The sequence below is a fragment of the Cherax quadricarinatus genome, chromosome 81 (genome assembly GCF_038502225.1).
Source record: "Cherax quadricarinatus isolate ZL_2023a chromosome 81, ASM3850222v1, whole genome shotgun sequence".
NCBI classification, from domain to species: Eukaryota; Metazoa; Arthropoda; class Malacostraca; order Decapoda; family Parastacidae; genus Cherax; species Cherax quadricarinatus.
The window spans coordinates 10149798-10176732 of NC_091372.1; the positions used below are offsets into that span (position 1 = coordinate 10149798).

The 26935-nt window shown below is 42.8% G+C and overlaps 1 protein-coding gene and 1 long non-coding RNA gene across 7 annotated transcripts in view; one reads left to right on the forward strand and one right to left on the reverse strand.

The window, feature by feature from the left end:
* Positions 1 to 369: 369 nt before the first annotated feature.
* Positions 370 to 26935, forward strand: part of LOC128699836 (uncharacterized) — a 61013-nt gene continuing 34447 nt past the window's right edge. The window contains exons 1-3 of one of the 6 annotated variants that reach the window (XR_011394252.1): positions 470 to 616; positions 1819 to 1987; positions 23546 to 23805. This is a non-coding gene — a long non-coding RNA (uncharacterized lncRNA). The other 5 variants (XR_011394253.1, XR_011394254.1, XR_008408663.2 and 2 more) reach the window with 5 other exon arrangements.
* On the reverse strand, positions 2006 to 10465 carry LOC128699835 (virus-induced RNA 1). The gene is made up of 7 exons (XM_053792612.2): positions 10303 to 10465; positions 6995 to 7205; positions 6560 to 6600; positions 4583 to 4884; positions 3920 to 4072; positions 3274 to 3321; positions 2006 to 3119 (listed from the first exon to the last, which is right to left on the reverse strand). The coding sequence occupies exons 1-7, from the start codon at positions 10424 to 10426 to the stop codon at positions 2943 to 2945; spliced, it is 1056 nt and encodes a 351-aa protein (XP_053648587.2). The 5' UTR covers positions 10427 to 10465; the 3' UTR covers positions 2006 to 2942.

Below are 26935 nucleotides of genomic sequence, written 5' to 3' on the forward strand. Positions count from 1 at the left end.
AGACAGACTGCAAATCACCCAGAACAAAATGGTAAAGATTCATCCTGGACCTGGGTCCTGGATAGTATAATAATAAAGTATTAAAGGACCCCAGTGGAAATAAGTCACTCTGTCTGACTTTTTTGGGTTATCCTAGGTTCTCTACACATATGCTGCTATGTATGATAATTCTATGTAACTGTATTTATGTATACTTGAATAAACTTACTTATTTATTCAGATTAAGTATGTGTTTTAACATGAGTTCGGAATAAATGTTTTACTCTAGTTTCCCCTTAGTTGATCTTGGGGTGAGTGCATGTCAGCGCCATCTGTTTTCCAGCGGTCATAACTTAGTGTCCTCTGGGTAACCACAGAATTATATATTTTATTTCATTTCTTCTCTTGGTTTCTATGTTTACTTGTGGCCCAGGAGGATATCAGTCACCTCGTCTACCATCTCCAACCTCTAAACTGTGAGTATCTCGTCTTGTGTGAGCCACGGTGGCTCGTAGCTTGGTGGCTAAAGTTCTTGCTTCACACGGCGAGTGTCCGGGTTCGATTACCGGCGAGGGTAGAAACATTGGGCGTGTTTCATTACACCGGTTGTCTATGTTCACCCATGAGGATAAAATGGGTACCTGGGTGTTAGTGGACTGGTGTGGGTCGCATCCTGGGACAAAACTGACCTAATTTGCGGGAAATGCTCAGCATAACAAGTGACTTTCTATACAGTAGTATGTCATTGATGTCAGCTATGGTCTGTATACCTTGTACTTGTAAATGTAAAGATATTATTATAACCTAGTCACATGCACAGAGTAGCGACCAGTGAAGAGGCGGTACCAGGAGCTATGACTTGACCCCTGCAACCACGATTAGGCGAGTACATTCCTTCCTTGTTGACGAATGTACTGCAATATCCTTGCGATTATCTTTTCAAGATTGATGGACTGATTATATCGACTCCAGGCTGAGGGACAGATTACCTCAAAGTCTTTCTGATCTTCACCATTCTTTGTATTGGACTGATGAAGCCACTGTGTGGCGAAACGTTTCCTTAATTAAGATACCCAAGTGTTGCACATGTCTTATCAACGGTTCTCTGGACCATTTATTTACATATCTGGGTATTTTACTCGGATTCATCAGTGCTAAGATACTGAACACCGACATCCAACCTGGGGGGACTGATTACCTTACCTTGTACTGTTACTGTACATCTCTATGGAACTGAAAATGCCACTGTTTGGCGAAGCATTTCTAAATTAAAAATACCCAGGTGTTGCACATACGATTATTCATCTTGTCAGTATTGTGTATCACATCACAGAACGGGTAGTGTTCGAACGTATGGCGAGTCAGTCCTAAAACCCTCAGGCCAGTGCGTTAACCACTCTACTGAGATTCCTCTATATTTCTATACACCATAGGGAGGTTTTAGGACTAGCCTGTCATGGGTTCGATCCCCACTCGTTCTGTGGTTTATCTGCGGTAGTGCTATCGTGATTGTACACCATTATTACAATATAAGTAACAATGCCCACCGTATTCGATCACCCCGTGATTATACCCGGACTCTTCCGATGTTAGCCAGGCGTTGTTCAAGTGAAATCACGTGACACTAGAGTAACGAACATACTCGCATAAGGATGCTATATAGTATATACAAGTATTGTACTATTAATAATAGTAATTTTTTATAATGGCCTAGCTGACATCTGTAATATACTATATAAAGCACCTTGTTATGCAGGGCATTTCGGGCTAATTAGCTTAGTCCCCCAGGATGCGACCCACACAAGTCGCCTAACACCCGGGTACCTATTTTACCGATAGGCGAACATGGACAGCAGGTGTCTTAAGGAAACTCGTCCTGATGTTTCCACCCGTACCGGGGATCGACCCACGGACCTCGGCATGTGAGCTGGGTGCACTAATAATCGAGGTACGGGACACCAATCTGATCTCAGTTGCTTTCTAGAGATGATTTATAAACTTCAGTGAGGTAAATAACTTTAGTCACTTCCTTAAAATAATTTTAATTATATATACGTATATATATACTTGTACAGTTCACAGCCAATATATATACACAAAGCAGGTCTAACAATTTTGTCAGGAAAACAGGACAAGTGTCTCCTGACAGGTTAAATTCTGACCCACAACTGATTTAACATTCGCTGAGCTACCAGTACTAGGTTTTACAATAATTAAAACAGAATAAATGGGAAAAAGACACCAAGATATAAACACTTCAATATACTTTTGCCTCTTGTGTTATTTTTCCACGTCTAGTCTGTGTTATGTCTTTACCGCACAGGATTATTGTCTTAAAATGATGACTTGTGAAGAATAAGTCACAATGCCTTACTGGAACAATTCACAACCCGCAATTAGAGAATAACCTCGTAATGACTTAATAGCCACGTAAGTTCCACTGTCTTCTAAGAACATGTTCATTTTTTCCACTGTAATCTACTTTATCCATAATTACTATCACATTTGCTTTGTTTTGTAAGGTGAAGTCTATGAACTTAATTCATGGTATAACTTAAATCTTTGAGGATAATTGTGTTGCAGAGGTCCATAATTACGGACAATGTGGATTATAGTGGGAAAATTAACTTGATATTAGAATATGGGGGGGACTTGCATGTCCCTTTAATAGTAGTACTACACTGACTGAAACTTATAAATATTTCCTTTCCAGGTGTGGATTAGTTGTATATGTGGTTCTGTGTAGACATACAATGTGGTATTACAAACATATTCTTGTTGTATTGTGATACATAGAGCTGCATACACTAATCCATGTGTTGTATAGATATAATTTGTAAATATGATATGTTAGTGAAGCTATGTAAAGCCTCTGGAGTGATGAGGCTGCAGTCACAGCAGCAGCTAGAATGAGTGATGGGCTGCAGGAGCAGCAGCTGAGGGAAGATCTATAAGTGTAGTAGCTAAGGGAGGATGCTATCAGCCTCAGTGGTCGTCACAGTATCAGTCTCCCCCTTGAGTCCTACTTCAGGAACAGTGGCGGAAGAATTTTCCGAAACATCAGCTTCGTTGTCCGCTTCAGGAAGCGATGGTAGCTTCTCCTCTTTCACTGGCTTCTCCTCACCAGTGTTTTCCTCAGTCTGTTGAAGGAAAACTTATTAGGCTACATTACTTAACGATGTTTTAGAGACGTCATATTTTTCATTAACAACACTAACATATTCAAGATAACATCATTGGGGTAATTTAGATTCAGTGTCTACACATATTCAGTGTTTGTCACAAGAGACTTACTTGTGTAGTTGTGGTGTTCTTCTCATTCTCAGGGCGTATGGCTATTACCTGAGGGTAGGAAGAAGACAGAAATTAGTTCACATGGGGAAAAAAGAGGGTATATACATCAAGAAGCACAGATCTGCGGATATTCCAGGAAGTGTAGGTCTTACTGGAGATAGACAATTATCAGCATACATACCATGAGGTATATCTTTGATGAATAAAATGCCTATGCATCACCTAGTATCTATTTGAGACATTTCGCCCCCTCCTACAAGGGATTTATGAATCATAGCCCCCACTTGAGGGTAAAACGTATCTCGGTACAGATATACCTAGGACTTAATATTCAGAATGCTTATTAATCATACCAGTAATAAAACTACTAAATACATCTGTATATGCATGCATATATCGATATATACATGCACATATTTAAATATGCACGCATGGTATATATTACCTATGCATGTATAATCGTTGGCGATATAGCTGAAAAATATAGTGAGCAAATGATGACTTAAGGTTTTGATTAGTAATAAGAGACTGATTTTGGTAATAAGGAACAGGTCCTGAAGGATTTACAGAGCTAAATAATAGGGCGAATATGATGACCATCAACATATGAGGATTTAAACGTTCTAAATAGGGTCGTTTCACTAACCTCTGTGTGGAAGAAGGTTTGGAAGCCGTCTCCAGACTCCTTGTTGGTGGTGGTGTTGACCTCGACGCGGGAGCCATTCACAACATGTACCTCGTGGGTAGAGTTGTCATAGTTGTCTGGAAGGTCATCCACCTTGGGGAAGCTGGGTTCAATCTGCCGACCACAACAACATAAGCTTAGTTAACTCATGGAATGAGGATTTGAACTCACAGCATACCATATATTACAGCTAATACTAGGTTACATGGTGGTTTATTCGTCAGGAAAGAGGGCAAGTATCTTCTGACGCGGATCTTAGGCAGATATTGACCTGTTAACTAAAACATCCACTGACCTAACCCAGGTAAGTTTCAGTCTCCATTAAAAAAAAAAAAAGGCTAAAGATTTTCCAAAGGGAAACAGTTAATTAATGTTAATTGTTATGCTAGTCTTTAATTTTTGCACCAAGCCTAGCAACTTAACCTCGCTGGAATTTGTAGTAATATAACTCAATTTTTTAAGATTAGTTAAATTATCAAGACAGGTTAATTTACTTAACTTGTCTTGATAATTTAACTAATATTAAAAAAAATATGATTAATTGCAGTTCTTGGGAGTTGAGTCTTTGTGATCCAGTGTTGATTGGAATATATCCACGTTTTTTTTTTTTCCTACGGTACTTACCGGGAAAAGTGGGAATCTTGGAAAGATTGGTCTGTTGAAGCCAAATCCAATGCCAGGGAATCCCAAAAATCCACCTGCAGGAACGATCACAGTCGTGTCGTTGTCCGAGGAGTCGCTGTCTGAAGAGTTGCTGCCCCAGGTGTCGAACCAAGTATCGTTATCGTTGTCGTCTTCGAAAAATGGCCCAAAACTGGGGAAGCTCCATGGGTTGAAGGCTACGGGCCTGGGTCTTGGAGTGTCAAGAGACAGCCCCAGTAGTCGTCTGATCAGCATGAGATCGCGTTGCAGGCTCATGTAGTCCTCTGTTGGAAGCAAGTACAACACTTAATGAGTACAACTCCAAGGAAAAATTTATTTTATATTAATAGGAGGTGACTCAGTGACTTACACATTGGCCTGGAGTTTTACGACTAAGTTTGCCATGCTTTCAATCCCCCACCCGTACCGTGGGTTAATAGCATTAAATGTGTTTGTCACTCCACGATTCCAGAAAGATATCCCAAAAGTTTTCTACCTGAATGATCCAAGAACTATATTTCTCGTATCTCAATAAGCCCTCTAAAGTGATCATTGTTGCCCAAGTGTCTCAATTATAAACTTTTTTTTTTAAACCATTTAGACAAAGGAGTTCCCGTACCCATAAACCAAATCCCCTCTACCTTGATGTCCGCCAAAATAAATAAATATATATACTACACACACACATATATATATATATATATATATATATATATATATATATATATATATATATATATAGTGAGTAACAAAGGAGTATGATGTAGTTAAATATCAGCTTTAAAGACTGAAAAATAATTAGAATAGGCGTTCAAAAAAGGACTCTTGCAGTCACGTAAAACATTTTGCTAGCAATCATCTTTAATTGTGCGTGTGTTTTTTATTTGATTATAATTTAGTTTTAAATCGACCCAACTTTTATATACTTATTCTATACATATACACTGAAATGTTTACCTATGGGTGTATATATGTACTGAGATATACACCCCTCGTTGTATATAAACTAATATACACCGAGATGTATATTATCCATGGAGATTGGCGCTAGCTCTTGGAGACTTGACTTCCCAAATGATTGCACACTTGGTCACGTTTGTCTTGAAGTTATGTCAAAAATTCTGCCACTAGATCAACAAAGAGGCCAGAGTGAAGGGTAACCCAAACCCTCTAGATAAATACATTACACTGAGATATACATCTCTGTATCTCACCTAGTTGTGGTTGCAGGGGTCGATTCATAGCTCCTGGCCCAGCCAGTGTATATACAGTACGCTGAGTTAAATTTAATCCCTATTTTTGAATAGGTATCCTTGACACCTGGTGGACAGGTGACGTGTAGGCTTTTTGACACTTTAGCAATAAACAGGCTTCAGGACGACCAAAATTTTGTTATATTTAGGCCTTTGCACATGGGTTCTCTCCCTTAACTTGCTGGCATGTTCCTAGTTGTTAATACTTCAGCAGCGAGATTATTAAACTGAATCTTATGTGTTGATATATGTTAATTTGCTAGACATATCAACCCCAAGGCTGAGTGCAAGAGGTAGTATGTGCGATCTTTTCAACAGGGCTTCCTTGATGCTAGTGAAAGTGGATCTAAGTACAGCTATCGTCCCCTTCCTTGGATCAAACCTGATTATAGCACATTCCTAAACGCTGTATGACCTAAACTGAGAATACTTAAGTCGTTATGCACTGTACATATTTCACTAAACAAAGTATTTTTTAAGACGTTATGTACTATGTATTACAGGTCCAGTATGGACACTAGTTCCCAAATACGTGCAGAAATATATAAACGACTATCACTGCAACTTAGAGCGAACTGAAATAAAGAACAGAACCTGACACCAAGAGGAGCCAGTGAAGGACATGATCACAAAAAAATGAGAGGAAATGACAGGATAGAAGCTATGGAACTAAAAAAAATTAAACATCTAAAACAAGAAAACTTACCGATCAAACGACGTCTCGTCTCTATGGAGGATTCGCCGACCCTGTTGAAAATACCAGTGTATCAATTACACATATTGGTGTTGGTTAAAGGGGTTACTGCAGGAAACAAACTTGATAGGCAAACAAACCTTCATTTGTTATAATATCAAAAGGCAGGACAAGTGTATCCTGACGCGGATCTTATAAGTAAGATAGATGACCCGTTTAAAATTGTTAAATAAACTTCCAGATAAAGTAAGGTTTGTCAGGACTAAGACGCAAGTCTGCCATATGACACGTTTTAAATTAAGTTTTTGTGGAGGCAATGAAGGCAACGAGACTAATATAATAATGCTCTACACGGCGAAACAATATGATACACAACTTTATCAAGAGAACGAAATGAGAAGCTGGTTGAATATGAATTCCTATGGAAGAGTGGAAAAAATTTTTTACCCTTCAGGCTTCTGGTTTTTGACAGATTCTTCCTGCCCTTCTTCAGGGGTTTGATCTTTGTTGGAGACATGTTCCTCCCCAGGCTCTTGGTCCGTGTTGGAGTCCTCCGATAAGTTAGGTTTCTGGTCAGCATGATTAGTCGGGAGTAGCCATGAATCCTCTGGCTGTTCTTTTTCAAAATCTGAGGGCGCCTGAACCACCTCGAGGGCCTCTGGCGAGATAAATATATATTGACAATCTCTGTGGTTCACGCGATAGACGACATGATTGGGATTAGTAAGCCAGGGGGTAGTTTAAGTTGGATAAATTTAGATTTTTACAAGTTAAGGTATCCTGTCTCAGTTTGCTCATGTACAGACCAAGAGCTGTTATCCTGCCTCAGCTCGTCTGTTGGCTAAGAGATAGCTTCCCACAGCTTATTTACAGGCCAAGAGATGTTATACTACCACAGCTTATTTACAGGCTAAGATGTTATACTACCACAGCTTATTTACAGGCTAAGATGTTATACTACCACAGCTTATTTACAGGCTAAGATGTTATACTACCACAGCTTATTTACAGGCTAAGATGTTATCCTACCACAGCTTATTTACAGGCTAAGATGTTATACTACCACAGCTTATTTTGAGGCTAAAGGCTGTAGTCCTACCTTCAAAACATTTCAAAACCCAGCCCTTTCTAAAGTACATACTGCCACTTTCTTTCCCCCCAGGATGCCATCCACAACAGTCGACTAATACCCAGGTACCTACAGCCAGGTGAACATTAGCAGCAGGTGTTAAGGAGACTTACACATCTCGCCCTACCTAAGATTCATCTCGCAATTATTGACTAACATTCGGGTACCTATTTACTGCAACACTTGTAAGGAGTCCTACCTACATGTCTCAGGCAGAAAGGTATAGAAAGTAAAATAGTTATGGATGTGGGGGGGGGAATAAAAATCCTGATGCCAAAATATAAACTTAATTTACTTGCTGACTTACGGAACTGTGTATGTACTATTATTCTATGGGAGTACGATACGATGTTGCTGATTAAACGTGTACAAAGTAGTTTAATTTATCTTAGTTTACCCTAAAAACACGTTAGTTTGCTCATGGGGGTTTGTAACCTAGAATAACCTTATCTAGAATACCCTAATTAACTTAGACTTGCATTTTATAGACGCCTAACACGAGCAGAAACCATTGAAATGTAATGTCTAAACGGGAAAGAGAAGCCAGACAATCCTAGTCTCATGCCAAGGTGGTACTGAAACTCGTATTTATGCTAAAATATTAAATCCGATAAGTCTAAACTACCCCCCATAAGAGATTAGTAATCGAAAAAAATGGTGGTAATAATAATAATAGGTAAAATAATTTTTAACAAGCTAATGAAACCATTTTTTTTTTCAAAATAATAATGATAACAAAGGCCTCTTTACAATATTTACTATTAAGTACATCTGATACAATTTTTTTTAATAGGCAGTAGATCATGTTACATTGTGCTGTGAAACCTATGGCAAGTTGCCTCAAAATTGTAATTGTCAAAACTACGCAAATATATATATATATATATGATATATATATATATATATATATACTATATATATATATATATATATATATATATATATATATATATTACAGTGGACCCCCACATAACGATCACCTCCGAATGTGACCAATTATGTAAGTGTATTTATGTAAGTGCGTTTGTACGTGTATGTTTGGGGGTCTGAAATGGACTAATCTACTTCACAATATTCCTTATGGGAACAAATTCGGTCAGTACTGGCACCTGAACATACTTCTGGAGTGAAAAAATATCGTTAACCGGGGGTCCACTATGTCGTGCCGAATATGTAAAACTGGTCAGTTAGCAAGAACTCGTGTAAAATTAAGTCCTTTCTAAAATTTTCTCTTATACGTTTAAAGATATTTTCTTCATTAATTTTAATGTAAAAAAAATTTAATTTTGCACCAAAAGAATCTTGGAAAACTTACCTAACCTTATTATAATAAGAACAATTTATTTTAGCCTAACCCAACTAAATATATTTTAGATTTGTTTACAATAATTAAATACTAAACAAACACAGTGAAATATATTTTTTTCGTTACGTTAAGAATGATTTTGGCGAAATTATTGCATACACAAATTTTCGCTTGTCGTATATGGCAAGATGAGCGTTGCTATTTAAGCCAAGATCGCAAGTTCTGCCTATTCGGCACGACATATATATATATATGAGGAGAGTGAGTGTGGAGAGAGAGTGAGTGTGGAGAGAGAGTGAGTGTGGAGAGAGAGTGAGTGTGGAGAGAGAGTGAGTGTGGAGAGAGAGTGAGTGTGGAGAGAGAGTGAGTGTGGAGAGAGAGAGAGTGTGGAGAGAGAGAGAGAGAGAGTGTGGAGAGAGAGAGAGAGAGTGTGGAGAGAGTGAGTGTGGAGAGAGAGTGAGTGTGGAGAGAGAGAGAGTGTGGAGAGAGAGAGAGAGAGAGAGAGAGAGAGAGTGGAGAGAGAGAGAGAGTGTGGAGAGAGAGTGTGGAGAGAGAGAGAGTGTAGAGAGAGAGAGAGTGTCGAGAGAGAGAGAGAGTGGAGAGAGAGAGAGAGAGTGGAGAGAGAGAGAGAGAGTGGAGAGAGAGAGAGAGAGAGTGGAGAGAGAGAGAGAGAGAGTGGAGAGAGAGAGAGAGAGTGTGGAGAGAGAGAGAGAGAGAGAGTGTGGAGAGAGAGAGAGAGAGAGAGAGTGTGGAGAGAGAGTGTGGAGAGAGAGAGAGAGAGAGTGTGGAGAGAGAGAGAGAGAGAGTGTGGAGAGAGAGAGAGAGAGTGTGGAGAGAGAGAGAGAGTGTGGAGAGAGAGAGAGAGAGAGTGTGGAGAGAGAGAGAGAGTGTGGAGAGAGAGTGTGGAGAGAGAGAGAGTGTGGAGAGAGAGAGAGAGTGTGTGTGGAGAGAGAGAGAGAGAGTGTGGAGAGAGAGTGTGGAGAGAGAGAGTAGTGAGAGTGGAGAGAGAGAGAGAGTGGAGAGAGAGAGAGAGTGAGAGTGGAGAGTGAGAGTGGAGAGAGAGAGAGAGAGTGGAGAGAGAGAGTGGAGAGAGAGAGAGTAGAGGTAGAGAGAGAGAGAGGCACGGTTCTCGATATATATGTATATACACTAAGTGAATTAATTTGATCACTATTTTAAGCATTAAAATATTCTTGACTGGTGATGTACACCTGACATCCAGCCTTAATGACCCTCGTGTAGATGGTACATTTTAAACCAACCAATCTCGCAGTACCTGAAAGTTATCCATTTTCTGGCAGAAAACAGTACACAACTTACTTGGAGCGGCGTTGACAGCTACTGTTAGTAGTAACAAGGAGGAGAATAGTAGCACCTTCATGTTGAGTGTGTAGAGTAACCCGGTCGTCTGGATTAAGGTGGGTTGACTGGCATATATATACATACTGCCGGCTTAGTGCCAAGCCTCACTGCACCAGAAACCCAACAAAAAAATTCCAAATTGAAACCACACGATACCATCATTTTGCAGTTCATTCTGTACGTATATTCTACTCTCCTTGAGGATCACATAGAACCTGGCTATATATCTGACTATATAACTCGAAGAAAAGAAGAATGATATATGTATATGTGGCGACTGATATTTTACGTCACGCTAGCCAGTAGGTGCCTTGGATGACGTATTGATACCCGTTTTCCAGATTAGTTACATTAAGCTGTTTGTTCTAGAGAATTCCATTTAATAAATTTTAATTTAGATCTTGTATTTATTTAGATTTTTTTCAGAATGATCTTGAGGGCACCTGGGTGTTAGGGGAGATTAAATGACCCAGGTGGAAATCAAGATGACTATCCCCTCAAGGGGGGTTCCTTGATGCTGGTGAGGAGCTCTTGATCTAGGGAATTGGATCTGTGTTCCGGTTCCCTGAATTGAGTCCGAATACCTTCCAACACCCCCCCCCCCCATGCGCTCTACAATATTATGGGTTTAGTGCTCCCCATAATTATAAGAATTCGAGAAGTATTAAGTAGGCCTGCTAGGCATGTCTAACTCGCACCCATCCTGGGTTACTAACCCATTAATTAAAAAAAATATATATTTTCTTCACACTTGCCCTTCCCCAGGCTGCCCCATGAATACAATAACCAGGTATGAGTGTCTGAATCTGTGTTTTGTGAATATATTATGTATTTGTGTGTCTGTGGATGTAGTTGAAGCCTATACACTACACGAGGGTCATTAAGGCCTCAGGTAACCTTTCTACCACCAGACAGAGAGAAACGTCGTCATGTTTCACTCTATGTGCGGGTTAATGTATAGTCAAGAATACAGAGTTGACTTTAATTCCTAAAATAGGGATTAAAGTCAGTGTATATACACTGAGAGAAATGCGCCTCTTGATGCATATATCCTGTGGTAATAGATTACACAAAATTCGTCACAAAAAAGGTCTAGTGGTTTCCTGATGTGGGTTTTAGTCATATGATGACCCGCAGCTGGAGTTTTTGGTCATCTGACCCAGACCTTCCGCTGGCTTACCGCTCCACCACTCTTGTCAGCGCACACTAGTAAGCTGTAACTAACTTAAAAGGTTTTTAAATCGAGCGAAATGTGACCACTGACAAACCATTTCCACATATAACTATAACATTTTTACCTCTGGAACACGAGGAGATATGATTATAACATTGAACGTATTTCTGGATGCAAACTGGTAAATTTCTTTTGTCATAGACACTGTAATAAGTGGAGTAACTAGGACAGGTGGAAGCACTAGGACAGGTGTAGGCACTAGGACAGGTGGAGGTACTAGAGCAAGTGGAGGTACTAGAGCAAGTGGAGGTACTAGAGCAAGTGGAGGTACTAGAACAAGTGGAGGTACTAGAGCAAGTGGAGGTACTAGAACAAGTGGAGGTACTAGAACAAGTGGAGGTACTAGAACAAGTGGAGGTACTAGAACAAGTGGAGGTACTAGAGCAGTAAGCCACAAGTGGAAACTACACACACAGCCACAGGGACACCAGGAAGTATTTATACAACGCAATATTAAACCTTTGTAATAAACTAGACAACGACACAATGGAAGCTGTATACAGTCGAACCGTAAAAAAGAACATCTCCTTCCCATCGTGTTATTGAAAGTCATGAGGACCCTGGAGCTGCGTTTCAACCCCAGCAAACTCAAAATTAGAAAACCAAAATAGGCTTTACTTTTTGTGTGCTCTTTTCTATCTTAAATTTCTTATGTTCTCGTGATTTTCTGTTTTAAGGAAAAAAAAAAGTATAGATGGATAATTTATTCGCATAATACTGTATATTTGTTAAGGAATGTTAGAAAAGGAGGTTGGAAATTTGCTTTGTGTGTTGAGCTGCAGCTCTTGGGTTATACAAACACTAGGACGAGTTGTAGTCAGTGAAATTTTATATTTTGCGTCATTTGATTCTATGGGTATTTTCTAACAGTTGGACGAGTTGTAGTCAGTGAAATTTTATATTTTGCGTCATTTGATTCTATGGGTATTTTCTAACAGTTGTTAGTTATAGCTCCTGGGCCAACGTGTGGCGGAGGCTTGGCTGAGTAGCTACGAGGTGTTGGTAAGGTGAAAGGGAGGGGAAACGGTGGTAGTAGTGAAAGGGAGGATAGCAGTAGTCTTCCTGGAACTTATGGCTGATCACACTGTTGATACGGCAAGTGAATGATTCACTGCTGCCTCATACCCTGCTTAGCCGTGTCTCTGCTGAGCTGGCTGTTACCCCTGGCTGACTGTATGGCTTGCTGGCTAGAAGTGTCAGCGAAAACAATGACCACAAAAGACAAAGGCCACGGCAGACAGGAGAATAACGAGGATGGGTAATGAGAACCTTCAAAACAAGGAAAATACTGTCAGTAGTGACACTTTGTTGCTCGTGCTCCCTCGTTTGGAATATTGCTCAGAGTTGACGACCCCGTTCCGGGCAGGAGAAATATTAGAGTTGGAACAAATACAGAGATCGTTTACAGACCGCATAGAGCCAAAACATTTAAATTACCGAGAAGGCTTTAAAGTCTTAAATATGCACTCACTGGAACGGATATGTGCATAATAATATATACCTGGAAAATAATTGAGGGCTTTGTCCCAAGTCTCCACACTTCCATAACAGCTTACTTACAATATAGTGGAGCAAGATATATGGGAGGAAGTGCAAAATAAACCCAGTGAACAGCAGGGGTGCAGTGAGCACAATAAGGAAACACTGTATCAACATCCGTGGCCCCAGCTTATTCAATATCTTAACAGAAGATATTAGAAACACTGCTAGGACAAGTATATTCACCAGATGTCAGTTCAACCAGGTTGTGATGGATATGTGGGCCAGCGGGACACCAGCAGCAACAGCCTGGTTGACTAAGCAACCACCAGACGAGTCTGGTCCATGGCTGGGCTCCGCGAGTAGAAAAACTCGCGGAATTCATCAGAGATGTACATAAAGAACAATAAGACACAATACCGTGACTGGAACAATACACACAACAATTGCAACAGGCCTACTGGCATATGTTTGGAAGATGTTTCTCGGTAGAATATTTGTCCAAAATCTGTGAAAATTCTTTTAATATACGTTAATGAATATTTGTGTAATCCCAGGCTGTCTTTATAATAAAAACGTTTCGCCAACCATCATCTAGACTGGGACTAATATACTGTCCCCAGTTCCTATACCATCACACTCATCTCTATTGATAAAACAACTGGTTGTCGAAACATCTTAACAGTCCATATATCTAAGCGTTTCGCACATATCTCGCTCCAAACTGTCTATGGGAGTTAACGCACAATTATCATACACCTACATAACTTCCTGTCACAAGGCTGATTCTACGCATTTATGTTCATCACCATTCAAGGGGTGACTGAGCACAAACGTCGTCACAATACTAAGTGTACTAGGCTAAATAAATGACACGTCTCGAAAAGGAAACTCCAGGTGACTCTTCCGTCCCTTCTGAACCATTGTTAAATGTATAAGTGAATTAGAAAACAGATAAGTTGATGAATTAGACATTTATGCAGCATTTTGGCAACTTTACAAGGTATCAAGGCCTAGTTGCCGGGTTACCATCCGGAAAAGACCCGGGCCGGGACAAGACCGGCGAACCTACCACAATACAGTCGGGCAAATTAAGTCAATTTTGTCCCCAGGATGTGACCCACACCAGTCGACTAACACTCGGGTACCTATTTACTTCTAGGTGAACAGGGACAACAGGTGTCTTAAGGAAACACGTCCTAATGTTTCTATCCGTACTGGGAATCGACCCCCAGGATCTCAGTGTGAGAGCTGAGTGCGCTACCAGCCCAGCTACGGGACATTGCTAGGTAAGCAGAGGCAACGTTTCTACCCTAACCAGGGCTTCTAGGTAAACAAGAACAGGAATTAAATTCCGATCGTTTACACCCAAGCTGGGATGTATATCACGGTCACAGTGTATGACCTGAGGACGCTACCAGATAAGCTTGAAATTCGTTATTTGTGAACTGTTCTAGACTCAATGTAGTGACTTTTATTCTTTAGTTATTCTAGCGATAAAGACAATAATATCAGTAATAAAACCATAATATTCCCACGCTAAAACTAGGAAAACTATGCTAACAAAAGTTCCTCAGCGTTGCAGTTCTATCAACAAAAGTTCTACAACAATGGCATTTCCAGGTACACCAAATTGAGGATGTGCACTAAAGAGGTTCAGGTAGCTTTCTCGAAGAGCTGAATCACATTCTTATCCACGTGTAATAAGCCTGATTCATCCTCCATTCAGGAGAGCTTCCGCAGCGGACCCAGGAGGCCGCCTGCGGCAAGTGAGTCACCAAGGTGCGGCTTATGTTTATTCGTGTTACTAAAAATTCGTGGAAAGGCTACCAGTCATTGTTTTCGTTTCGTTGAAAAGCCCTTTGTGGTTTTATTATTATTTCGACATCTCGGAAGCCCCCATGATTATAATATGTAATAATAATAATCGACAACTCGGTGTTTACTAATCAAGGGGTCACACTAGACTGTATCATTTGTTTATTTGTATTCCTGTGATGAGCTTGTGGAACATTCAGGGCAAGTTTATTTAGGTACAGGGACAGTAAGTTTATTTAGGTACAGGTACAGTAAATTTATTTAGGTACAGGGACACGTCAGTACAATAATCATGCATAGTAACGTGTATAAATTATCTAGGATAACCCAAAAAGTCAAAGTGACTGCTGGAAACTAAGGATGTGTTTCCTTAAGACACCTGCTGTCCATATTCACCTAGCAGTAAAATAGGTACCTGGGTGTTAGTTGGCTGGTGTGGGTCGCATCCTGGGGACAAAATTAACCTAGTTTGCTCGAAATATTCTGCATAACAAGGGGCTTTTTACATAGGTCATTGATGTCACGTACGTAGGTCTGTAAGTTGTGTTATGTACCTGTAGAAATAAAGATTATTATTATTGACCTTAGTGTAGTCGATAGGCTTGAAACCTAAGTATCCAAGTAATTGGGCACTGCAATAGTGTTGCCGTCTCTTCCTAAGCATTTCCAACCTCGCCATTAAAACGTATCATCGAATAATTCGAATATATCACTAAGGAATCAAAATTTTTAGGTGTATACAAATACTGGTTTAGCAACTTTAAGGTCGTGTCACTGAAGAGAGAACCTCGGGACAGGTACAGGAGTGGGTGTGAGTTAGACCTGCCTATCATGGGCCTAATGGCCCATGCCATTAGGCCCATGGTATAATTTTTAAAGGGGTGGAGGGGTAAGCCAGCGGAAGGCCTCGGTCAGATGACCAAGACCCGCGTCAGGAAACACTTGTCCTGTTTCCTGACACACCTTACCTAATCTAACTGGGGGTCTTTGGGGTGACTTTCTACCTGCAAGGAGTTGCTAAGACACTTGTTTTGAAGCAGAGTTCATCATTATTACTAATTTTCCTTGGGGATAAGGAAATTTTAGGGAGGCCTTTAGCTACCCAAACCCTGTTAGCAGTGCCAATACAGAGGGTATATAACACAGCCGATAAACTGCGAAATAATGGACACACAAACAGGTAAGGTTAGGACAGATGTGTCAGATATCCTGACGCGAATCTTAGTCATATGATGACCCACAGCTGGAACTTTAGGTCATCTGACTGAGGACTTCCGCTGGTTTTCCACTCCAACACTTTATAAATTGTGGTTATGATTGTAAATATGTATTTAATTAGTCACACACACACGAATCGTAATTCTGCCACATAGGTCCATATTGAAAAATTATCAATACGTTCAACTTTTAACATACTGGAACACTATACTTTTCATTTCTTATATACCCAATTGATATAAAAATATTTTTCTTACCTTTCTACCTGATCGTAGATTTTTGTGTATTAAATCACGCAATAAACCATTTTTAAACTAATTAAATGTATTTAAAATATCGTCCTTGGTAATCTCAATGAATTTCGGACAATTTAATGTTTGCTGTTAACGGCTTGACAAAGTTCCTGGAGAGCGAAACGTTGCCTCAATAAAAGTCACATTAGTTACCCCTGTGTCCTACCTAATACAATTTAGGGTAAACTGATGTAAATTCGGTCAAATTCAAAAATAGATTCATGTCCGTGTCCCCTCAAGGAAGGTTCCTTGATGTTGGTGAGGGGCTCTTGATTTAGGGAATTGGATCTGTGCTCCAGTTCCCCGAATTAAGCCTGAATGCCTTCCACATCCCCCCCCCCAGGTGCTGTATAATCCTCCGGGTTTAGCGCTACCCCCTTGATTATAATAATAATAATTCATGTCCGTGTGGATACATTCACACAGTTTCAGATATACTCAGATAAATTCAAAAACAAATCATATAAACCGAGAACACTTCAGAAAAAAAAACTCGAAGTAAATTCTGTACCTCAGTAATGTCAGTAATATCTGTCATTAAGTAACCTTCTGCAACCAGCTTCCGTACTCGCTCAAGTGACATGCAATGGAAACCTGACAAGTGTTGTGTTGTATTATAGTGTGTGTTGTTTTGTATTGTGTTGTATTTATAGTGTTGCATTGTATTTTTTTTTATTTCAGTAGATGTTTGTATACAAAAAGGACAGACGCCAGCGCAGACTCCTACCAGGGCACACTCCTACCAGGGCACACTCCTACCAGGGCACACTCCTACCAGGGCACACTCCTACCAGGGCACACTCCTACCAGTGCACGCTCACGCATGCAGGGCAAAGCTCCTGATCATGGGCGACTTTAACCACAAGGAGATCGACTGGGAGAACTTGGACCCGCATGGGGACCAAGATACATGGAGGGCTAAGATGATGGTGGTACTGGAAAACTTCATGTACCAACACGTAAGGGACAATACAAGAGAGAGAGGAGAGGATGAACCAGCAAGACTGGACTTAGTATTCACCTTGAGCAGTGCAGATATTGAGGACATCACATATGAAAGACCCCTTGGGGCCAGCGATCATGTGGTTTTGAGCTTCGAATACACAGTAGAGCTACAAGTGGAGGGGGAAGCAGGAAGGCCAGGACAAATGAAACCAAGCTACAGGAAAGGGGACTACACAGGAATGAGGAACTTCCTGAACGAGGTTCAGTGGGACAGAGAACTGGCAGGGAAGCCAGTTAATGAGATGATGGAATATGTAGCAACAATGTGCAAGGAGGCTGAAGAGAGGTTTGTACCCAAGGGAAACAGGAATAATGAAAAAGCCAGGATGAGCCCATGGTTCACCCAAAGGTGCAAGGAGGCAAAAACCAAGTGTGCTAGGGAATGGAAGAAATATAGAAAGCAAAGGACCCAGGAGAATAAGGAGAGCAGTCATAGAGCCAGAAAAGAATATGTACAGATAAGAAGGGAGGCCCAACGACAATATGAAAACGACATAGCAGCGAAAGCCAAATCTGACCCGAAGCTGTTATACAGCCACATCAGGAGGAAAACAACAGTCAAAGACCAGGTAATCAGGCTAAGGAAGGAAGGAGGAGAGACAACAAGAAATGACCCAGAAGTATGTGAGGAACTCAACAAGAGATTCAAAAAAAGTGTTCACAGAGGAGACAAAAGGGGCTCCAGAGGGACGGAGAGGTGTGGCACATCACCAGGTGCTGGACACGGTATACACAACCGAGGAAGAAGTGAAGAGGCTTCTGAGTGAGCTAGATACCTCAAAGGCAATGGGGCCAGATAACATCTCTCCATGGGTCCTGAGAAAGGGAGCAGAGGCGGTATGTGTACCCTTAACAACAATATTCAATACATCTATCGAAACAGGGAGATTGCCTGAGGCATGGAAGACAGCAAATGTGGTCCCAATCTTTAAAAAAAGAGACAGACATGAAGCACTAAACTACAGACCAGTGTCACTGACATGTATAGTATGAAAAGTCATGGAGAAAATTGTCAGGAGAAGAGTGGTGGAACACCTAGAAAGGAATGATCTCATCAACAGCAGCCAACATGGTTTCAGGGACGGGAAATCCTGTGTCACAAACCTACTGGAGTTCTATGACAAGGTAACAGCAGTAAGACAAGAGAGAGAGGGGTGGGTGGATTGCATTTTCTTGGACTGCAAGAAGGCGTTTGACACAGTACCACACAAGAGATAAGTGCAAAAACTGGAGGACCAAGCAGGGATAACAGGGAAGGCACTAAAATGGATCAGGGAATATTTGTCAGGAAGACAGCAGCGAGTAATGGTACGTGGCGAGGTGTCAGAGTGGGCACCTGTGACCAGCGGGGTCCCACAGGGGTCAGTCCTAGGACCAGTGCTGTTTCTGGTATTTGTGAACGACATGACAGAAGGAATAAACTCTGAGGTGTCACTGTTTGCAGATGACGTGAAGTTGATGAAGAATTCATTCGATCGAAGACCAGGCAGAATTAGAAAGGGATCTGGACAGGCTGCAGACCTGGTCCAGCAATTGGCTCCTGGAGTTCAATCCCATCAAGTGCAAAGTCATGAAGATTGGGGAAGGGCAAAGAAGACCGCAGACGGAGTACAGTCTAGGGGGCCAGAGACTACGAACCTCGCTCAAGGAAAAAGATCTTGGGGTGAGTATAACACCAGGCACATCTGCCAGTGCACACCCCTACCAGTACACACCCCTACCAGGGCACACTCCTACCAGCACACACCCCTACCAGTACAAACCCCTACCAGTGCACAACCATACCAGGGCACACTCCTACCAGGGCACACCCCTACCAGTGCACACTTCAACCATTGCACACTCCAACCAGTGCACACTCCAACCATTGCACACTCCAACCAGGGCACACCCCTACCAGCGCACACCCCTACCAGCGCACACCCCAACCAGCGCACACCCCAACCAGCGCACACCCCTGCCAGCGCACACCCCTGCCAGCGCACACCCCAACCAGCGCGCACCCCAACCAGCGCGCACCCCAACCAGCGCGCACCCCAACCAGCGCGCACCCCAACCAGCGCGCACCCCAACCAGCGCGCACCCCAACCAGCGCGCACCCCAACCAGCGCGCACACCCTACCAGCGCGCACACTCCTTCCAGCGCACACCCCAACCAGCGCACACCCCAACCAGCGCGCACCCCAACCAGCGCGCACCCCAACCAGCGCGCACAACCAGCGCGCACAACCAGCGCGCACCCCAACCAGCGCGCACCCCAACCAGCGCGCACCCCAACCAGCGCGCACCCCAACCAGCGCGCACCCCAACCAGCGCGCACCCCAACCAGCGCGCACCCCAACCAGCGCGCACCCCAACCAGCGCGCACCCCAACCAGCGCACACCCCAACCAGCGCACACCCCAACCAGCGCACACCTTAACCAGCGCGCACCGCAACCAGGGCACACCCCTACCAGCATACACTCGTACCAGCGCACACTCGTACCAGCGCACACTCGTACCAGCGCACACTCGTACCAGCGCGCAACACTACCCTAATAAGCACATTAATACATAATACAGCTGCTGATAAGCGCTGTGTTATATATTAAAATACAGTTCCGTGTACAAATTTACCCTGACTTCGTTTTTCCATGTTAGTGTGATTGACATCACTGATATTTTCAGATTAATTATGGGACAGAACTAAGCACAACAACGACTTCTTCAGAACAGTCGGAAAATTTTTAGATTTCCCCAAATTACAGTAAAAAAAATAGGAAAACTTATGCTTTGCACTCATCCAGAGTGCAAGGCTGGGGTTATGTACCATCCAGAGTGCAAGGCTGGGGTTCTGTACCATCCAGAGTGCAAGGCTGGGGTTCTGTACCATCCAGAGTGCAAGGCTGGGGTTATGTACCATCCAGAGTGCAAGGCTGGGGTTATGTACCATCCAGAGTGCAAGGCTGGGGTTCTGTACCATCCAGAGTGCAAGGCTGGGGTTCTGTACCATCCAGAGTGCAAGGCTGGGGTTCTGTACCATCCAGAGTGCAAGGCTGGGGTTCTGTACCATCCAGAGTGCAAGGCTGGGGTTCTGTACCATCCAGAGTGCAAGGCTGGGGTTCTGTACCATCCAGAGTGCAAGGCTGGGGTTCTGTACCATCCAGAGTGCAAGGCTGGGGTTCTGTACCATCCAGAGTGCAAGGCTGGGGTTCTGTACCATCCAGAGTGCAAGGCTGGGGTTCTGTACCATCCAGAGTGCAAGGCTGGGGTTCTGTACCATCCAGAGTGCAAGGCTGGGGTTCTGTACCATCCAGAGTGCAAGGCTGGGGTTCTGTACCATCCAGAGTGCAAGGCTGGGGTTCTGTACCATCCAGAGTGCAAGGCTGGGGTTCTGTACCATCCAGAGTGCAAGGCTGGGGTTCTGTACCATCCAGAGTGCAAGGCTGGGGTTCTGTACCATCCAGAGTGCAAGGCTGGGGTTCTGTACCATCCAGAGTGCAAGGCTGGGGTTCTGTACCATCCAGAGTGCAAGGCTGGGGTTCTGTACCATCCAGAGTGCAAGGCTGGGGTTCTGTACCATCCAGAGTGCAAGGCTGGGGTTCTGTACCATCCAGAGTGCAAGGCTGGGGTTCTGTACCATCCAGAGTGCAAGGCTGGGGTTCTGTACCATCCAGAGTGCAAGGCTGGGGTTCTGTACCATCCAGAGTGCAAGGCTGGGGTTCTGTACCATCCAGAGTGCAAGGCTGGGGTTCTGTACCATCCAGAGTGCAAGGCTGGGGTTCTGTACCATCCAGAGTGCAAGGCTGGGGTTCTGTACCATCCAGAGTGCAAGGCTGGGGTTCTGTACCATCCAGAGTGCAAGGCTGGGGTTCTGTACCATCCAGAGTGCAAGGCTGGGGTTCTGTACCATCCAGAGTGCAAGGCTGGGGTTCTGTACCATCCAGAGTGCAAGGCTGGGGTTCTGTACCATCCAGAGTGCAAGGCTGGGGTTCTGTACCATCCAGAGTGCAAGGCTGGGGTTCTGTACCATCCAGAGTGCAAGGCTGGGGTTCTGTACCATCCAGAGTGCAAGGCTGGGGTTCTGTACCATCCAGAGTGCAAGGCTGGGGTTCTGTACCATCCAGAGTGCAAGGCTAGGGTTCTGTACCATCCAGAGCGCAAGGCTAGGGTTCTGTACCATCCAGAGCGCAAGGCTAGGGTTATGTACCATCCAGAGCGCAAGGCTAGGGTTATGTACCATCCAGAGTGCAAGGCTAGGGTTATGTACCATCCAGAGTGCAAGGCTAGGGTTCTGTACCATCCAGAGTGCAAGGCTAGGGTTCTGTACCATCCAGAGTGCAAGGCTAGGCTTCTGTACCATCCAGAGTGCAAGGCTAGGCTTCTGTACCATCCAGAGTGCAAGGCTAGGGTCCTGTACCATCCAGATATTACTATCCAGAGTGCAAGGCTAAGATTCTGTACCATCCAGAGTGCAAGGCTAGGCTTCTGTACCATCCAGAGTGCAAGGCTAGGCTTCTGTACCATCCAGAGTGCAAGGCTAGGCTTCTGTACCATCCAGAGTGCAAGGCTAGGCTTCTGTACCATCCAGAGTGCAAGGCTAGGGTACCATCTGTACCATTGCAGAGCGCAAGGCTATGTTGGTGAGGGGCTCTTGATTTAGGGAATTGGATCTGTGCTCCAGGGTTCTGTACCATTCAGAGCGCAAGGCTAGGGTTCTGTACCATCCAGAGTGCAAGGCTAGGGTTCTGTGCCATCCAGAGTGCAAGGCTAGGGTTCTGTACCATCCAGAGTGCAAGGCTAGGGTCCTGTACCATCCAGATATTACTATCCAGAGTGCAAGGCTAAGATTCTGTACCATCCAGAGTGCAAGACTAGGATTTATTACCATCCAGAGTGCAAGGCTAAGATTTATTACCATCCAGAGTGCAAGGCTAGAACATCTCTCCCCCCCCCACATAATGGAATTCAGAACCATGGATCAACAAGGCCGGGCTGCCCCATGACTGACATACGAACCTAATGCGTTCCTGGTACTCCCAGGCCGCTGATATAATTAACCGTGTTATGAATTAAAATATAACAACTTAGCTTCTTAACGTGACGAATCATTTGCTACAAAAGTTGTTAATAGTCTGGAAACGGAAATATAAAGTGTACCAGACTGGCGTGAATTTCATTTTTTTTTTTTTTGGTTCTCGTTTACCTACTTTCCGAGTTGTGCAATATTGCGTTCTACCCACATTGTAGCCTTATCAAGTTCTTGATAAAATCATACTGGGTGAAATATGTAAAAAAAAAAACCTACTGAGGGTGAAACACCGTATATTTTTTTCCGCTTGTCTTCTAAGGGCTTTGTTTATTTAGGTATGGGTACACATAAGTACAAGTATCATACGTGGTAACGTATGTGTAATTCCCTATGATAACCCATTAATGTGTAGCTCAGCTCAGGGAAGAGGCGTCTGCCCCTGTCCGTCGGTCCTCTCAGCCTGAGAAACTTTGGACAAGTTTCCCTTACATGGTGTTCACCTAGCTGTAAAAGTAGCTGTGTACTCACATAGTTGTGGTTGCAGGGGTCGATTCATAGCTCCTGGCCCCGCCTCTTCACTGGCCGCTACTGGGTAGGTAGGTATGTGTGTGTTAGGCAACTATTGTGGGTCGCACCCAGGAGGAAAACCAAGTGTGTTTAGAAAACTAGTTCTGCTGGACGCCATATCTTTGGGAAAAATAGATTTGTAAGAAACGCCTGTAGGTTAGTTTTAGACTGGTTCACAACCCGTACGTAGGAGAATAAAATTTGTGACTACGTTTTAGTCCGTCCTGGACCATTAACTGGTCAGTTTCATTCTCCTATGTTAGCGTGGGCGGTTATTTACATAATTGTGTATTGATATCAAGTTAGAGGTAATGAACTTATTGAACTATTTACCAGTTCACTCTTGACAGATTACAGAGGTACGTAATGGGTCCAGGGACTGGGCCCCCAAAGTTTTGATAGCTGAACTAGGTACAAAGGTAATGAGCTCACAAGTTACAAAGGTAATGAATTCTGTAGAATGGTTACTTACGTTTATACTTTGGCTACAATCATGAACAAATTCTCCTATGTGCGGGTTATTTGTGTATTGTATCCTTATTCTATTCCAGTTCACTCTTGACCTCTTTTTCCAGTTCACTATCAGGTGAAGGCAGGACTGAGAGAAGCTACGAACCTGATGCTATTTCTAAGAGTATAAAGGGACTCGACCTCACTTTTACGGGCACAAAGACGAAAGTAATGACAGTAATCGAATATCGTGGGTAAGAAGGATTGAAACTGAAGATGAATGATCATGAAGCTGCTGTGAAGACCAGTTCTTCTGTACTGTCAGATGAATATGGTTCATTCAACAAGAAAAAGACATGCTGGACTAGGAACACTAATAGCGGAGGTAAGAATATTCTTGTTGGGAACTCTCAGGTTATATATGGAGAAGGCATTTTGTAACAAGGCTACAAAATCAGAGGTTGTTGTCTCCTGGTGATGAAGGACATAGTCGATTAGACAATATGACAGGTAATGAGAACGAACAACTGTTGGAGGAAATTATGTTGGAAAGCGAAGGAGAGAGGTCCTGCTGACCTGGCATAGGATACCTATAAAAATAATGACAACAGAAGGGATCCAAGTCATAAAGCACTTTGCAGAAGAGGAGAATTGACGCTTGACGGTTGTCAAGGGGCCCAGGGCAGACGGCATTAATTGCTGGCTAGACTACTGCAAGGAAATTCAGACTTTTTTCGAAAACTATTTCTCTAACAAAAGTGACGTATGCTATGAATTAGGTACATTTTTCAAGGGTAACTATAAAAAGGTTGCTACTCGATACATGATTATACTCACTTGGAAAATCCTAGAGGGATTTGTACCAAACTTGAATATGAAAATCACTCGCTATGAAAGCAAAAGATTCATCAGACGATGCAACATCCCAGCAATGAAAAGCAGGGACGCCATTAGCATAAGAGATAACACAATAAGTGTCAGGGGCCCAAGACTGTTCAACTGCCTCCCAGCATACATGTGGAGGATTACCAGTGGACCCCTGACTGTCTTCAAGAAGGCACTAGACAGGCAACTAAAGCCAGTACCTGACCAGCCGAGCTGTGGTTCGTACATCGGGTCCCGTGCGGCCAGTAATAACAGCCTGGTTGATCAGGCCCTAATCCACCATGAGGCCTGGTCACAGACCGGGCTGCGGGGTTGTTGACTCCCCGAAACCCTCTCCAAGTATACTTGGGCCAAGGGGGTCGTAGATACTTCTAGATTATTTTGGGCTTTAGCCAAAAGAAAGTTAGATGTATGGGCAGTGGCGGCTCGTAGCGCCAGTAATACCCATACTATCCTACCGCATCAAACTTCTATTTTTAATCATTTTGATCTCGTTTCAACAAAAAAAATAATTCGCTTATAAATACATTGAAAACAACATACAACAGATTTTTCCTGCAATATATTTGTCAGCTGCAAATTATTTTAGTGTAAGGTTGATGAAGTCATACGTCTGGCAGTGAGCATCTGGGGGGACTGCAGCTCTGCAGCTCCTATGGACGAGCCGCCACTGTATATAGGTGATTGTAATAAAGTTGGTAGAATTACCGACAATATGTAAAGTAAAAGGACACAAGTGCAACTAATGTGACATTTAATGTGGCAAGAAACGTTGCCACATTAAATGTCACATTAGTTGCACTTGTGTCCTTTTACTTTACATATAGGTGATTGTGGAAAAAATAAGAGTTGTGGTACTATGAAATGTAAGGTTACTAAGAGAGTATCGACGATCGTTCAGATAGTATCGAGGAAAAATAACAAAGGCACACTGCCGTGACTGGAATATTAAGATGTGAGAAGAGAGAGACTCCGGGGCAAGTGTGGAATTCTATATATTAGGTAATAACAACGAAAATAATAGAAAAGCGTGAACAAAGATACAAAATAAAAAGCTTTCATAGCCCATATTATACATTAGTTATAGCTCTAGGAATAAGATCCCCTCAAGGAAGGTTCCTCGATGTTGGTGAGGGGCTCTTGATTTAGGGAATTGGATCTGTGTTCCAGTTCCCCGAATTAAGCCTGAATGCCTTCCACATCCCCCCCCCCAGGCGCTGTATAATCCTCCGGGTTTAGCGCTTCCCCCTTGATTATAATAATAGGAATAAGATAAACGGGTTAAAATTATTTGCATGCACAAGCAATGTGGACATTAACGAAATACAGACATGGTTTAATATGAAGTCACGTTTGTAAGCTGAATGCCATATAAATGGTTTTATATTCCACACTAGTAAAACTTTTTACTGGATTAGGTAGGTGACATCTCTACTGATTAAAACTATCCACCCAATACATTGTAATCAGATATAAACATATAATTAGTTCATTACCACTAACTTTTTGACCTATCTAAACTTTGCTGCCCAGTCCCTGGACCCATTATGTTCCTCTGTCATCTTTTCACTACCATCCATATGATAGGTATCAGTTGCTTGATAAAGACATTAAGCTAACTTAATAGCAAGTCTTCTGTACTGTTCCAGGGGTTCAGAAGTAAAACTGAACACTTTGAACCAGCAACCCAACAGGAAGGTATCCCCAGATCCACTTCATTCAATATTCTAATACTATACCCAGCTAGCTCAATCATTATATGATCAGCTTTGCTGATGCTATAATGATTCACACCATCAGATTCTCCAACACCCAAAGCATCCTTAAATATGACCTTGGACTGATCATCTCCACTGGTAAAATATTGTGTTGCTTCCCTTCCTGGAAGGGAGACGCAGTCCGTGCAACAACGACTGCACAGGGAACAGTCATAACGACAAGATGTGGACAAAGACACGTCAGCACAGTCATGACATTTATTACAACTATTGTTAGGTAAGACACATATGCAACAGTTAGACAACTTTATTCCGAAACGTTTCGCCTACACAGTAGGCTTCTTCAGTCGAATACAGAAAGTAGGCAGGAACAGTAGAGATGTGAAGACAATGTAATCAGTCCATCACCCTTGTAGTCGTAGAATTTGAGGTTGTCAGTCCCTCGGCCTGGAGAAGTTCAGTTCCATAGTCAGGAACTATCTGAAGATCAAGCGACAGTGCGGAGACTTAAATACTGTCGGAAGGAGAGGTGCATAGTAGTAGTAGTAGTAGTAGTAGTAGTGAGAATGTAGCCACTGAGAGGTCATGTCCCTCTCAGATCCAACACTTCTCACTTGAAAAGCTTGTCCAAGGTGTTTTCTGTACCAACGTTTCGGAATAAAGTTGTCTAACTGTTGCATATGTGTCTTACCTAACAACCTGTCGGTATTGTATACCATTTTGATGTTCATCTTGTCAGACACTGCAACACGTGGCATCTTGGTACAGAAAACACCTTGGACAAGCTTTTCAAGTGAGAAGTGTTGGATCTGAGAGGGACATGACCTCTCAGTGGCTACATTCTCACTACTACTACTACTACTACTACTCTGCACCTCTCCTTCCGACAGTATTTAAGTCTCCGCACTGTCG

Bases quoted from the DNA above. Each gene is read 5' to 3' on its own strand.
- LOC128699835 (XM_053792612.2), bottom strand. From the start codon at position 10,426: ATGTATATATATGCCAGTCAACCCACCTTAATCCAGACGACCGGGTTA. The intron at 7,206-10,302 runs GTAAGTTGTGTA...TTATCTCGCCAG, and splicing joins AGCTGTCAACGCCGCTCCAA to AGGCCCTCGAGGTGGTTCAG. The intron at 4,073-4,582 runs GTAAGTACCGTA...TGTGGTCGGCAG, and splicing joins CAAGATTCCCACTTTTCCCG to ATTGAACCCAGCTTCCCCAA.